Source organism: Uloborus diversus, chromosome 2 (genome assembly GCF_026930045.1).
Source record: "Uloborus diversus isolate 005 chromosome 2, Udiv.v.3.1, whole genome shotgun sequence".
NCBI lineage: Eukaryota > Metazoa > Arthropoda > Arachnida > Araneae > Uloboridae > Uloborus > Uloborus diversus.
The window spans coordinates 14214791-14231366 of record NC_072732.1 but is presented as its reverse complement, the minus strand read 5'-3'; the positions used below and the strand labels follow the sequence as shown (position 1 = coordinate 14231366).

At 34.4% G+C, this 16576-nt stretch overlaps 1 protein-coding gene across 1 annotated transcript in view; it reads right to left on the bottom strand.

The window, feature by feature from the left end:
* Positions 1–686: 686 nt before the first annotated feature.
* LOC129216873 (organic cation transporter protein-like) overlaps positions 687–16576 on the bottom strand; it is an 82688-nt gene continuing 66798 nt past the window's right edge. Inside the window, exons 10-12 of the mRNA XM_054851089.1 lie at positions 15075–15256; positions 13250–13389; positions 687–3341 (exon numbers count right to left, since the gene is read on the bottom strand). Of these exons, the coding sequence (XP_054707064.1) occupies positions 3269–3341; positions 13250–13389; positions 15075–15256 (395 nt within the window). The 3' untranslated portion in view covers positions 687–3268. The remainder of the gene's footprint in view (positions 3342–13249; positions 13390–15074; positions 15257–16576) is intronic.

The window sequence follows — 16576 nt, the reverse complement described above, 5'->3', positions numbered from 1 at the left end:
GAAACGTCACTTTAAGTTTTCATATAAATGCTCCATACTAAAAGAAAATGATTCCTTTACTTTTCGAAATTTTAAGCAATTGGGCCTAAAAATTTATCTTTGTTCCTCTATAAGATATATTTGTGTGCTAAATTATTACAAACATTTATATATGAAAAGGTTTCCCAGACTATTTTATGTTTCACAGCATACAAGTCACTCACGATAAAGATCTTAATATGTCTCTTACCTTAGCCCCGTCATCGATTATAGTCATAGATGAGGATAAAAATCCTAAGAAAGCAATGGTATTGAATACATTTCATATTTGCTTCAGAGAAGCCTTGATTAAAAATTTCATTATGATTGCTATTAACATTACTGTTGCAAGACAGCAAAATTTGTAACAATGGGTTTTATATTTAATCATTTAATGGGGAAATTATACATGAAATTTGCTGTTTTGCATCCTAACCGAAATAATATTTTTATTTTAGAATTTTAATTTTTCAGCGTTAAGTTGTACCTTAGGATTAAGCAAATCATTTAGTGAAATCCCGAAGTCTCTAAGAGATCTAGATGTTGAGATAAAAGCAAAATCAAGCCTCAGATTACTCCGTGACAATCATGCCAAGTATAATAAAAGTGCTTAAAAAAGAATTCATTTAGTAAGACATTAGAAATAATGTTTTACTGAACAAGGCATCAGAAAGAACAAGACATCGAAAATATAATGGTTTATTCAACAAGGCATCTAAAAGAATGATGAATTCAATAAGACTTCAGAAAGAATGATTTATTCAATAAGACATCAGAAAAAATGTTTTACTCAACAAGGCATCAGAAAGAACAAGACATCGAAAATAATGGTTTATTCAACAAGGCATCTAAAAGAATGATTTATTCAATAAGACTTCAGAAAGAATGATTTATTCAATAAGACATCAGAAAAAATGATTTACTCAACAAGGCATCAGAAAGAACAAGACATCGAAAATAATGGTTTATTCAACAAGGCATCTAAAAGAATGATGAATTCAATAAGACTTCAGAAAGAATGATTTATTCAATAAGACATCAGAAAAAATGTTTTACTCAACAAGGCATCAGAAAGAACAAGACATCGAAAATATAATGGTTTATTCAACAAGGCATCTAAAAGAATGATGAATTCAATAAGACTTCAGAAAGAATGATTTATTCAATAAGACATCAGAAAAAATGTTTTACTCAACAAGGCATCAGAAAGAACAAGACATCGAAAATAATGGTTTATTCAACAAAGGCATCTAAAAGAATGATTTATTCAATAAGACTTCAGAAAGAATGATTTATTCAATAAGACATCAGAAAAAATGATTTACTCAACAAGGCATCAGAAAGAACAAGACATCGAAAATAATGGTTTATTCAACAAGGCATCTAAAAGAATGATGAATTCAATAAGACTTCAGAAAGAATGATTTATTCAATAAGACATCAGAAAAAAATGTTTTACTTAACAAGGCATCAGAAAGAACAAGACATCGAAAATAATGGTTTATTCAACAAGGCATCTAAAAGAATGATGAATTCAATAAGACTTCAGAAAGAATGATTTATTCAATAAGACATCAGAAAAAATGTTTTACTTAACAAGGCATCAGAAAGAACAAGACATCGAAAATAATGGTTTATTCAACAAGGCATCTAAAAGAATGATGAATTCAACAAGACATCAGAAATAATGATTGCTTCAAAAGGCTACTTTAAAAGTGCTGAGTATAAAAAAAAAGTCTGATGATGAAGGAAAGGTCTTCAACGTATATAAAAGAATGTCTATAAATCAACATAAGTAGGCTCTATCGAGTCTCGCACTGATTTTGCATCAGATTCAACAGCGATAAAAACTTTGTTGCAGACTTGCAGCTCACGTCAACGGTTTTAAATAATAAAACGCACTGATGCTGTCAATCTTTTACTCATTGGTCATTTTTATTCCTTTATTAAAAAACTGCGATCACCAGAGACCCATTATTTGTCAATTGCTGTATGATGCCAAACGGAAAACATAAATCCTTGCCGTTAGTGTGGTATTCAATATCCGTAGCAACTCTCTATTGGGACAGACATATTTTGTTTCTGTCACATTCGGGCTGGTATCGCCATGAAGATAATGCTTGTTGGAAATCTGTAGTTTCTGTAAAGATTGCTCATGAATTATGCCACCAGGATGAGATGGCTCTGCTACAGTCAAGAAAATGTATTATTTATACGAGGTAAATAAATATTTAACACGCAATCCTACCTTATAAGATAATGTGGATTGAACTAGAGCCGCTTTATAGATATTTAGGGGCCTTAGATTGAACAAGAGACCTTTTACTTCAAATGTTTAGTCAGTCTTTGGTTGTAAAAACACTATTATCTCCAACTGCACATCTTGACAAGATATGGATTTAATGACAGACCTTTGCTGCATGGTTTCAATTAGTCCTTCAAAGTGAAGACATTGTTAACTGCAACTTTCATGCACATTTTGAAAACACATGGATTTAATGACAGACCTTAACTGCAAGGATTCAATTAGTCTTTGGAAGTGAAGACACTGTTATCTGCAACTTTCATGCACATCTTGAAAACACATGGATTTAATGACAGACCTTTACTGCAAGGATTCAATTAGTCTTTGAAAGTGAAGACTCTGTTAACTGCAACTTTCATGCACATCTTGGCAAGACATGGCTTTGATGACAGACATTTACTTCAAAAATTTAGTCAGTTTACAGAAGTGAAGTTACTATTAACTGCAACTTTCATGCACATCTTGACAAGGCATGGATTTAATGACAGACATTTACTTCAAGAATTTAGTCAGTTTACGGAAATGGAATCATTGTTAACTGCAACTTTCATGCACATCTTGACAAGGCATGGATTTAATGACAGACATTTTTTTCAAGAATTTAGTCGGTTTAAGAAAGTGGAATCGCTGTTTGCTGGATTTTTCTCTCACACTTGTAAAAAATATGGATTTAAGGGTAGACCTTTACTTTAAGGATTTAGTCAGTCTTCGGAAGTAGATTCACTGTTAACTGAAACCTATTCCAATCACACCTTTTATAAATATAAAGGAACTCGGTATTCTGCATATTCAATAATTAAGGAATAAAAATAAACAAATAAGTTTCTATGAAGTGCTCGAGACTCAGCAGGGTCTTCACCACTTTTGAGCTTGGTGCCAAAACTGTCGATGCAACGGGCAACATTCCAGTCATAAGAGTTTGAAATACATCACAATGTTGAGGCGTTATCGCTCATTTAGCTTGAAGTCGTTTTTTGTTCCGTTGCACGTGTCGGACACTTTGTAAGATTTCCATCTTCTAGACAAAGAAAAATTAATTGTTAGTTTTATATACATCTATAACATAGAAAATACAATTCGAAATACAAAAACTGTTTTAAACAAGAAAAAAACTGAACGCTTGTATGCCGAAGAAAGGAGAAGGATATGGCCCTTCTCCCTGATGAAGCACCAGTCCTACTCGTCATTGCACCATCAATTAGTACTTGTTAGTATGCATTGTTGTTCGTAAACACACATGTTTGAATACTTGCATTCGTATATATTGCATGTATAAACAGTGGCGATGCAATAGTGTCGTCATGTGCAAAATGGTTATTTTCGATCTAGACTTACGGCTCTTGAACAATACTCAACACACATACACACACAGACACACATGCAGTGAGCTTACATTTATTTGAAATTAAAATATATATTAAAATGCATAATATACAACCGCAAAAAAAGCTATTGTAAATTGAATGAAGATAGCGGCGACATGGGGATTATTTGTTATCAAAAAGCTGAAATAAAAACTCTAGCCGTTACGCAATGGATTAAAAGAAAATGAATCATCTTTTCTCGCCAGGTAAAATATTTGCATATGCAGGGGGACTCAGTGAGATGGACATAATTTTCAGTTGCTATGCTTCCTGCACTATGCGTTGTACTTGATTTCTGCTCAGGTATATTTGAAAGAGGATGCGATAAAGTTTTGAATTCTAACCAGTAGAGTGCTCCAGAACCGTACTGTGCTGCAGTGTCAGTTCTTATTGAATTACTAACTGCATCAGTTGTAAGCGACAGGGCTTGCATTCGACAAGTCAGTTCTGGTCACGGAGATACCCTCATCTCACACCCAGCGATTTTTTGTTAGGTTCCTGAAAGAGGCTGTTAACATGACACCTCTTTCCACTAATTTGATTGACCTACGAAACCGTATCACAGCCGTGGTGAACTCAGTAAAATATCTATACTATTAGAACCTGTGCGTGTCTGTCTCTGCGTGCGTATGCGTGTCTGTGTGTCTTTGACCCTATCTACTCCGAATAGCAGTGTCTACCATGTCAATACTGGTATCATTAGCCGCGTTCATAACGCACTTTTCTACCCGGTAAATCCCCGCTCTGGCTCCACAAAAAACCGATTGAAAAATTCCCCGTTTCCATCTAAAAAGAGGTTCTCCCATTATACCAGAGAAAGCGGTTTTTACCCAGCACCCTTAGCGGCTAGTAGACGAACTTGTTTCGCGTAATGCATTCTGGGTAAAAACACCGCTTTCACTCCAGAAGCTAGCGGGACTAGAAAGATTCCACATAAACCCCGCAAATAACCGGAATGCGGTGAAAAGCAGATTTTTTCCGGGGTCGAAAGTGTCCATGGAAACGGCCCTATTGGATGCAGGAAGTCTAGGGAAAGTTGTTTCGCCACGTTTCACCCCTTTCACTCTTCTAAACCTTAAGGGGCCTGATATCCTATATTGAGGATATCCTGAGGAGATCCAGGTATGTCAGGATACCCTTAGATGCCCCCAGGACATCCAGGGGAAAAAGCATTAAAATCATCAATTGTCACCCGCCACAGGTGGCGAACTGGGATTAGCGAGAGAAGCGAGCAGGGGGAGGAGAGCCCCCTAATAGCAATATGAAACTGGGTCTATTTTTTTTAAATTATCTTGTATATTTATTACACATGAAGACATATCTATTGTTTGTGTAAAATGCAAAATTCAGCCCTCTTCTACACTGATTTCGAAAATTATGCATGCATGAAGTAAAAAAATGTAGCTTGCGAGGCGTACGTATATTTGATCGTCTTTAACAGAGAGAAATACAGCAGTTTTTTTTTTAATTTTTAACCCACAAAAGAGAATTTTACATATTGCCTCTGCCATGGAGAGAAATTTAGCCCTTTTTCGTGGCAAGTAATGGATATGTATACATGATTCGAACTGTCAGATTAAATACTGTAAGTTAAGGCCATGTATGTACATAGTGCTTTGAATTCCATGCATATACATGCTTATCGCCACCAAGCTCTTGGAGTTAACCCCTTTCATCTAGATTAAAAAATTCGTTTACATGTTTGTTTCGGACATTTATCTCAAAATTGTTAAAGTTTTAATGTTCTTTATTCTAAAACATACTTTCTGTATTTTTTTCCGTCACTCAACTCGATAAAAGTAATCTTTTGGCTTATTGTACTTTATGAAATCTCTGGCGTTATGAAACGCAATACAGTGAACTCCCGATAATCGGTGGTCGGATTATCCGCGGCTCGGCTTATCCGCGGGTCTTTTCACAGTTTATTTTATTAATTTTTTTAACCGTCATTAAATATTTTTTAAACTTATCATTGTGTTACTGTTCGTTTTTAGCTTTAAATGCGTATATATTTTTTTACATTCAATGTTAGTAGATGCAATGTAACAATGTTTTTAACTATAACTTAAATGTATGTCTGAGTTTTATTCATATTTTTTAGCTATTGTATACAGTAGTATTGTTTTTTACCCGTTGTTCGGATTATCCGAGGTTTTCGCTTGTCCGCGGTTATCGTGCCATCCTATTCCGCGGATAATCGGGAGTTTACTGTATAACCAAACAACCGGCGAGTCCGTTTTTTAGCACCATAAAGGAAACCACACGGCTGAGATTAGAGACAGACACTGGTCTATGATCGAGGTTTAGTACTCCGGAGAAAGTTCTACGCTGGGCATTGGCTAGAAGCATACCCCATAATATGTGAACCTGCCACACCATGATGCGTGAAAAAAATCATTTTTCGCTATGCTATGTATATGCAGTAGATACAGGGGGCGGTCCGCCCTGAGTGTCACCCTTTTGGGGGATGTCACCCAAATTGAAATTGCAAGTTTTTGAAAAATATAAAGCTACAATTCAAGACTACAAATTTGAAAATTTTCCCGAGGGGGGAGGGGTCACCACATATTATCGCCCCGGGTGTCATCCATGCTAGATACGCCACTGGTATATTACATACTGATTTGAATTCTGAAAGATTGCTTCAAGCTTTAAGGAAGGGATCAAACAATGTCGAAACACGTGTATGTACTGTACGATCTTTTAACGCGAAACCTTACTCGAATTTGCGCATGCGTCAGGTCTCTTCTGCTTTTATCAAAACAGGGGTGATAGCAAGAAGGAAGTAACGAGCAAGCAAAAACTGAATGCATCGGGAAGTGCGCTTCCTTAAACCATCACCTCTTTTTCAATTGGAACCGTTCGCAGCTGCTAGTCGCGGAGTTCGAGAACAAACAGAAATTACCATTATCTAAGTCGTATCTTTCAACGTTGGGCCTATTCGCCTATAGACATTAATAGACGTTTCGGTTGTAAAGAGGTTCTGCTCTACTCCAACCCTATAGCTGTTTTGGAGAGTTTGAAAGCGCACAGGTTCATGAACTTGGTCTGATATTTTTGTCTACCAGCGGCATAACTACAGTAGAATCTCCATTAAGGGACACCTCTATTTAAGGACATTAATAGGGGTGAGGGACATATTATAATATTATAATAATTTTAGGGACATTTTTTCTGGTCCCAGTCCCTTTGAATAGGGACTTCCATGCATTTACCTCTAATTAAGGGACACTCTGTTTAAGGGAAAATCACAAAACAAAAAAAAAAGCAAGAAATAATGTATAAGCACGTAAGAAATAGTGAATTTACTGGAATTCAAGTTTCACTTTTCCTCTAAAAATTAATTGAGGAGCCATTCCATTTCAGATCAGGCAGGGTCTGTCACATGACCATCACCGATTTTTTTTGAAAAAATTACAGTAGTTACAACTAAGGAACATATGAAATATCCCAAAAGGATTTTGCAAGAAAAAATTTTTTTCTTCAGTTACAGCCTATTAAAATTCTGCACAAAATCCGCCATTTTGGAAAAAACCTGCAAAACACTCCATTTGAAATGGACACTATTTCAGAAGTAATTAACCTATTCGAATAATTCTTTTTTCTAAAAATAAATAAGGACCCATATATCCTCTAGACATTATTTTTGAAAGTTTAGTTAGATTTTTTGATAAAGAAAAAAATTCATTTTTGCAGCGAAAAAACTGCATTTTTACCGATTTTATGATTTTTTTCTCCATGAAAAAAAAGTTTTTTTTACTAAACGGAGATGGCAGTCTAAAGCCCTTATATGATAGTTTCGTAATATATTTTATTAGAATCCTTGAATGCATACAGCCTCGGAAATAAAATTTCAAATTTTGAAAATTTTCAAAAATTAGCGATTTTTGAAGTGATTTTACTCAAAAAACCCATTTTTTAAAAATCTAAAAATTGGCTCATTTGTACCCCATATAATGCTTAACTAGTGGATAGACACCGCATCCGGTATTTTTTCCCATAAAATGTTTTATGATTTTTTGAAAGTGACCTTATCGCCCATGTAAAATAAAAATTTCTAATAATTTCAGTCACTGAAAATCTGATCATATTAATGGATTAATGCTTAATAGCTACACTGATGGTGCACTTTATCAGCAACAAATAAAATTTTACTGACTTTTAATAATGTAGCAATATCAAACCGCTTTTGATGACCCAGTCAATTCGTCTTTTTGTAAGACTCTGTGTATAGCCTTTAGATGGAAGAGCCTTTGGTGATTATATTAATGACTAATTCAGTGGCTCCCAAAAGCGTTCGTACACCTTGAAATTTTGTAGTAAAACCAAAATAACGCAAAACTGAATTCGAATATGAAGTCTAATTTTTTTTCACATCATTCCTATGCCATTCGAATAAAACCCAGCAGTTTTTTTCAAAATATCTGATGACCCAGTCAATTCGCCTTTTTGTATTTCGTTATATAAATATACTTTTCTGTTGATCAGCGCCTAATTGTTATGGGAGTCCTTATTTGTTTCACTCGAATTTTTGTATTTTTGACCGAATTCAGGCCACTTAAGCATTAAAACAAGTTCTGAAGACTATAGGGATCCTGCACTTCTTTTGTTAGAAATTGGATCCCTGGCTATAATAGTCACCTTTAGTGAGATCTGTTTGGTTACCTCAACTTACAACCATGTTCAATTGATTACTTCTCTCATAAAACAGGTGGGCTTTTTGAATTCTTAAACTACAAGTGAGTTTTACGGTTTGAATTTAGTATAAATATTCTTACGTATAAAAGTAATCATACGAGGTAGGATCCAAAAATTATGTGACAACATTCGCCAATGACAACCAAAGCACGAAATTAAAATTAATCGTTTTAAATGCATTGTATTGTTCTTCCCTTTGATGATTTTCCCTGTCGTGTAATTGAGTTGAAGAGAATGACTATTGAAAGAGAAAAAATATGATTTGTTGCTGCATATGAAAGTAACGGTGAATGCATAGCTTTGGAGACGAAATAAACTAATATTTTTTTTTAAAAAAAGGAAAGATTTTAACTGTTACTGATAAAGTACATCATTATCATAGCTAGTCATTAATATAATCACCAAAGGCTCTTCTACCTATAAACTACACACAGAGTCTTACAAAAAGACGAATTGACTGGATCATCAAAAGCAGTTTGTTACTGATATATTATTTAAAGTCAGTAAGATTTTAGTTGTTCCTGATAAAGTGCACCGTTTTTGTAGCTATTAGGCATTAATATAATCAGATTTTCAGTGACTGAAATTATTAGAAATTTTTATTTTACATGCATGTCATGGGCGATAAGGTCACTTTCAAAAAATCATAAAACATTTTATGGGAAAAAATACTGGATGCGGTGTCTATCCACTAGTTAAGCATTATATGGGGTACAAATGAGCCAATTTTTAGATTTTTAAAAAATGGTTTTTTTGAGTAAAATCACTTCAAAAATCGCTAATTTTTGAAAATTTTCAAAATTTCAAATTTTATTTCCGAGGCTGTATGCATTCAAGGATTCTAATAAAATATATTATGAAACTATCATATAAGAGCTTTAGACTGCCATCTCCGTTTAGTAAAAAAAACTTTTTTTTCATGGAGAAAAAAAATAATAAAATCGGTAAAAATGCAGTTTTTTCGCTGCAAAAAGGAATTTTTTTCTTTATCAAAAAATCTAACTAAACTTTCAAAAATGATGTCTAGAGGATATATGGGTCCTTATTTATTTTTAGAAAAAAGAATTATTCGAATAGGTTAAATACTTTTGAAATAGTGTCCATTTCAAATGGAGTGTTTTGCCGGTTTTTTCTAAAATGGCGGATTTTGCGCAGAATTTTAATAGGCTGTAACTGAAGAAAAAAAAATTTTCTTGCAAAATCCTTTTGGGATAGTTCATATGTACCTTAGTTGTAACTACTGTATTTTTTTCAAAAAAATCGGTGATGGTCATATGACACTTTTCATACCTGCCTGCCTGATTTGAAATGGAATGACTCTGAGGTAAGTTTGACATAAACACATGTGAAGGAAACAAGTAATGTATTGTAAAAAACACTTGCTGAAATTAACATGCATAATTTGCCCCATCAACAATTTATTCAATTAGGTTCAGGGCCGACGAAGAGTGCACAGCAACTAATTAGCTTTGCTTATAAAACTTTAAAAATTTGAACATAAATTGTAATTCACATAGTATTACATTGTAAATTACATAACATAAAGCAAATACATGTAATGAATTGCTTCAAAATTATTTCTGTACGCTACAAAACTTTGCCATTACAAGATTTTTGATTAAATTTTAATTAATAAAATAATATATACTTAGAAATTTGAATAATTATGAATTATATTTAACATAATGAGACATTTTCTGCATTTAATCTTAAGCAGTGGCGCACACAGAAATTTTGCAAGGGGAGGGTCCATAGTTCCCATTTTCATATCATACCCCAATATGCCGTCAAACATATTGACTTGATTTTATTGATTCTTGAGAACAAAAACAGTAAAAAATAAATTATTGAATAAATAATTAGCACTAATTATAAAAAAATATTAATAACAGATACTTAAATTACCAGAAAGCAAACAAATTTATGCAATGTATTTACTTTTATCATTGTTCATAAATGAAAACAGATGCCCAAATTCAAGTATAAGAAGCATCAAGTCTGAAGAACAAGAAAAATTTCATTTTAACTTGTAATTACAAAACTAAAAACAATATTATTACTCTATTTTCATTTACAGTCACCCATAGTCTGCCTCTATAGGTTTACAAAACATCATAGAATAAAATTTAGTTTTCTATTTCATTTTTCGATTTTATTTATAACTTCCTCAGTGTGTGATGGTGACATTGCTTGAATTCAGCAGTACAAAAACACATTAAACGTTCATTATACATAGTACTATTTAAGTATGTTTTTAGCCTTCTCAAAGTCGAGAAAGATCTCTCGCTTGTGCAATTTGTTACAAGAAATGTACACATTTTCTAAAAAATCTTTTAACAGGAGGATTTTTTCCCCTATTATTAGAACTGAAATTCTTGTTTTCTTTGTTTGGAAATATTTTGTGTATAAAATACATAGAATCCTAATCAGTTGAAATACGAAAAATGCAAGAACTACTCTCTTAAAAAATTCCAGCGATTTTAACTCAGACTGAGTACATTTTCACTCCTTTCCAGTGTCGAAAACGCACTTTCCTTATAGGAGTGAATTTCATTCCTTTTGCGGAGCGGTTATTTTCACTCCTTTTGGATAAGCTAATTTCACTCCCTTTTGATAAGTGTTTTTCACTCTTTTTAAAGACTAAATTAATATCCTAAATGAGTGGCTGCTTTCCGTTTTGGAAAGCCGCTATTTCACTCTTTTTTAGAATAAAATAGGTAAAATCATTTCACTCTCATTTGGTGAATTTTTTTTAAAACGTGTTTTCATGTGCGAATGCTGTGTATTTGAATTTAAAAATGTTTTTTAAACTGTTATTTCATTTGAAAAAAAAAATTAGTTTTTAAGTTAAAAAAATGAAGAAAAAAAAAACTGTTTTTAGTGTTTCCGAAGAGGATACAGAAAAACTGTATGGTAAGTACGAAGAATTTTCTTTTTTATTAAAACTTTTACTGGTAATATTTCTTGAACTACTCGTATATCGTTACAAATCACCCACGTGCAACATTACGTACATTTCCGAATCTAAAGATTGAAATAAAATTAAAAAACCCACACAGTTCCAAATAAATAGATTTAAAATTTTGAAACTCTATATTTATATTCTCGGTGTGCCTTTTAACATTAATAATGTTTTAAAAGTTACATCAGTCCAAATTAATTTAAAAAGTCACTCATAAATTGTGACAAGATACGTTTGAATTCAATTTTGTTTCTTCGGGGCCATTCATTAATTACGTAAGGACAATTTCGGCAATTCTTGACCTTCCCTTCCCCCTATGTAAGGGTATGTAAGACTCCCCTCCCCCCATCTTACGTAAGATTCTTTTTTTTCTTCACAATAATAAAATAACAAATATTACATCACTGGAATCGTTCTTAAATTAACTATCTTTTTTTTTTTTTTACATTTTCGAGTAAAGAAATGTTTACTGTAAGGAATCTAGACCGAATGTTTTTTCGACAAATAGTTTTTGTATATGATGTGATAATTAAAAATAAGACACGCAAAACACAGTGCGATTTTTTTATTATATTTTACACGTTTCATTCTTTGAAACACAAGTAAAAAACAGCTCATCCTATAATACATACTTTTACCTTCCTGAAGCAAATGAAATACAATATTTCCCAAACCACTTGACCGCGGATTTCTAATATAAAATATCGGCTTGGAAAATATTACGTAAGAATGGATCTACCCCCCCCCCCCTCTCCAAGCAAGGGTATGTAGAGAATTTTCCACCCCCTCCCCGTCAGGACACTTACTTAATGAATTGGATGTTACACATATGAATGAGTGTATTGTACAAAGTTTATGATACTCTTTAAAGTTTATTATACACACAGACAATATTTGATAGATTTAAAATATACGCAGTGGTTGGAGCTCCGACCATCGGGAGCGGATTCGGTATCCGACCTATAGATTTGCGCATGGTCGGGTCTGTAACACCTGCCTAAAATATATATACAGTACACACACACACACACCAAAGATGGTAACGACTGTTTCAAATGTCCTATTTTTAATTCGATGACCGAAACAAAATTGTTGATGAAAGTTTCATTCGTTTGGAAGAAAAAGTTACAAGAAGTTCGCCGTAACATTGCACGTGGATGATTTGTAATGATATACGAGCAGTTCAAGAAATATTAACAGTTACAAGTTTTAATAAAAAAGAAAATTCTTCGCACTTACCATGCAGTTTTTGTGCACTTCCTTCAGAAACCTCATTAGGCAACAAATATTGTTTAAATTCATTAAATGAAGACATTTAGCTAGCGACATCCACTTAGTACTCGCGACCAACGTTGGGTAAGCCTAACGTGGAGGTATAGAAGATTCTCCCTAAACAAAATCACGTGACAGAATCGAACCAATGAAAATGTTTTTGAGTCCTTCTTTTAAAGAATGTTTTTATATTTCGCTCACCAAACGGAGTGTTTCCGATTTCACGCGAATAAGGACGAATTTTAGTCTTGGTTTTTTTCGTAAAGCGTCTTTTTTCGATAAAGCTAGCACTCAGAAAGAATGAATGCACCCGCAATAGATTTCACTCTTTTTAAGAGTTATTTTTTCGTTCTTTTGAATTAAGTGTGTATGGGAGGGGTCCGGACCCCCTGGACCCCTCCCTTGTGTGCGCCACTGATCTTAAGTATTAATAGTTATTGCTTATTGTGATATTATACTACTTAGTACACAGCATGCTTCAATTCATCCACCTCCGAATAAGGGACACTTCTGTTTAAGAGGCAAAATGTCTGGTCCCCTTAGCGTCCCTTATTGAGAGGTTCTACTGTACTACAGTAGTGAGTGGATTAAAAAAAATATGCATGTTACATCAAACCAGTGGCTACGTACTTCGCGAACTGTTCTCCTTCTTCGAGCGTGTCCGGAATCTTGCGTCCTTTCGTCTCCGGAAGGAGTAGGAGAAGGAGACCGCTCAGGACGGACAGACCTCCCGGAACCGCCAGAGGCACCACGGGATGCGTGACGTCAGCCTAAAGAACAGAAGAAAAAATAAGAACAACTTTGAATCTGTTTTTTAGAGGTTCAATACTTCGTAAGGAGTTTTCTTTGCGTTTAGTCTGTTTATTTTCAGAAGTTTAACGAAACCTTCTTCGGCAAATCATCACATCACGTGTTACCTGAGGAAAATTAAGAAATTCGCCAGCTTCTGTAGATTACAGAGCATGCTTATCATTTCCATGCATAGATGTAGTATAAACTAGACGCATAACAGGAAACTGGTTCCATGCACTGTAAAAAAAATCCGTAAAATTTACAGAAAAAAACTGTCAGCCAGGACGCCAGTTTTCTTCCGTTTATTTTACAGAAATCTTCCGTATTTTTATTATTTATTCAAGCTGATTTATTATTTTATAAAGATTAAAAAAATGAAACTATACTTTCATAAATCCATTTCAATATTTACTATACTACTACGAAGTACATGTATACAAAGGTAAATTTCCGAATATGCCTCTGTAACAGATGACAAAAAAACATAATAATAAAATATAGATTAGGATGCAATGAAATGGAAGTTGCAAACGATTTAAGACTTACTCGCTTTAAATAAATATAAGATCAAAAACTCGAGCACGAGAACCAAAATCCAAACACGCGGGCGAAATTTCGAAGATTCGAAGAAAACCAAAATATAACCGGTTACAGATTCAAAAAAACAGAGAAATCCTGTATTTTATTACGAATAGTTTTTTTCTGTAAAAAATACGGATAACTTCTTCAAAATTTAGTTTTTTTTTACAGTGTGGGTAAACGAGATTCTTTATAGTAAACGGGCAAGCGTCTGAAAAAGCTATTTAAGAAAGACAATGACGAGCTAAATTCAAATGAGAAAATGCTTACTGTCAAATTATCAAAACAAACAATTGAAAAATTCAATCGACGATTGCAGGATGTCTTTCTTTCAAGTGATGCAAACTACTTTTGCCCGTTTTCTTTTGAGATTCACTAATCTATTGAATGGCGGCCAGTGGTGGCTGCTACAGAGTTGTGCATCTAGTTATACTACATCTATGTTTTCATGCACTTTATCTGGTACTTTTTTCGCACACAATGGAAGCATGCACAACAGGACCATAACTACCATGTCCAGCAGAAACTAGATAGGTTCTACCAATGAGTCTATGACATCATTCATCCGAAAGAAGTCCATAACCATAAATGGATTGGCAGTAAGCTCCTACTTCGGGAAGTAACAACAATAAAATTCTGTACTTAATGAGTGCAACAACTTTTCCCGTCTTTGTCCTTTAGCGTCTTACCGAGTGTAAATGGTAAGCAAGTTGTTTGCATCTTCTGCTAGTGGATTACAAAAATACATCTTCTGACTAATGCTATTTCTGACTAATGTTCCGTGACTATTTTGTTACGGATATTTTTTAGGCTTGATTACTCTGATCTCAGGACAAAGTCCAAATTACTGAGGATTGAGACAATCATAAGGGATACTTAATTAACAATTAATACTTAGGCTAAACTCTTTTCAAGAGTAACAAAAGCTTGTAAACACCAGTTAATGACCTTTTTTCTATCGAAAGATGATCAGAGCTAAATTGAAAGAAGATTTTAAATCACAATCGCAAATATTTTTCTCTGTAGTTTCTGTGACTCTTTTACGTGATTGAGTAACGACATTGAGGATGTAAAAGTAACTGACCATTTGCCGGATGAACGGCGCAAGCAGCGCCCCCACTCGGGCCCACGTAGAGCTGGATCCGACTCCAACGTTTCTGACGACCGTGGGAAAGATCTCTGCGCTATAGATGTAGATGATGTCAAAAGAGGCCGAATTGAAGAATTTTCCGGCCATGGAGAAAGTGACGGTGAGCCACACCACCTCTGCGAAAGGAAAAGATGAAAGAAACATCAATAAACATGGAACATTTCTGTGACTCCAATTGAAATGCATATTAAACTTGGATTTGCATGATCTTATAAGTGAAATTCCTTCGAGAAACAACTTTCCAGGTTTCAGTTAATGTCAATATATATGGTGACTGCCTCTTTCGACCAGATGGTTGGCAACGATCCAAGAAGGACATAACACGATCGTTAAATCGGGGATTGTCACCCAGCGGCATATACTGTAGAGCACAAGGTTTCCGCCAATTAGGCCATGTTTGAATCTCGGAAATTGATGACACTGATCAGTATAGCATTTCTTCTAATCATATCATTGTGGCTTGCATTTCACTTTACGATTAAATCATAAAATGAGACCCCCGGCAATTTACCTAAGAGTTGCTGGGAGATGGATCAACGCAATCCTTTGGGTCAATTTGTGCCAATCTGGTTCAGACTGAAAAATACAGAAGAGGTTGGTAATCTGGTTACTTCTCAGTAGCGAGCAACAGGAAAAGAAAATTAATAATAATGTATGCCACCATCTGGCTCACTTTTCAAAACTTGTAAGAGTATAATTCACTCACACAATTTGACACAAAGTTGCTCACTAGCAAAAGTTGCTACAGTTTCGCCCTCTCGCAAAGTTGACACAGGTTCACTAAATAAGCGAACGGGTTGAAAATTTATGGGTGAGCAAAACTGCCATATGCGCTTGCACCTGAGTTAAACTCACGCAACGTTAGCAAGGAGAGGGAACTATTGTCAACTTTTACGAGCGAGTTAGCAAACTTGTACCAAGTTTAACAAGCAAGTCATAATAATGTATGCCACCATTTGGCTCACTTTTCAAAACTTGTAACAGTATAATTCACTCACATTTTGACACAAAGTTGCTCACTAGCAAAAGTTGCTAAAGTTTCGCCCTCTCGCAAAGTTGACACAGGTTCGCTAAATAAGCGAACGGGTTGAAAATTTAAGGGCGAGCAAAACTGCCATATACGCTTGCACCTGAGTTAAACTCACGCAACGTTAGCAAGGAGAGGAAACTATTGTCAACTTTTGCGAGCGAGTTAGCAAACTTGTACCAAGTTTAACAAGCAAGTCATTCTGTTCAAGTTTTGAAAATTGAACCAACTGGCGGCATACATACACTGCAAAATACCAGTCCACATAGGAAATGCGTTTGTAACACTTTAGTTCAGAAAAAGTTTTTCAGTTGCCTGAATGTGCACTAAACTGTGTTCCGATTTTGTTACAAAAACATCCCCCTAAGGATATTTGTTAAATTTAAAAATTTGAGCTTGGGAACACATT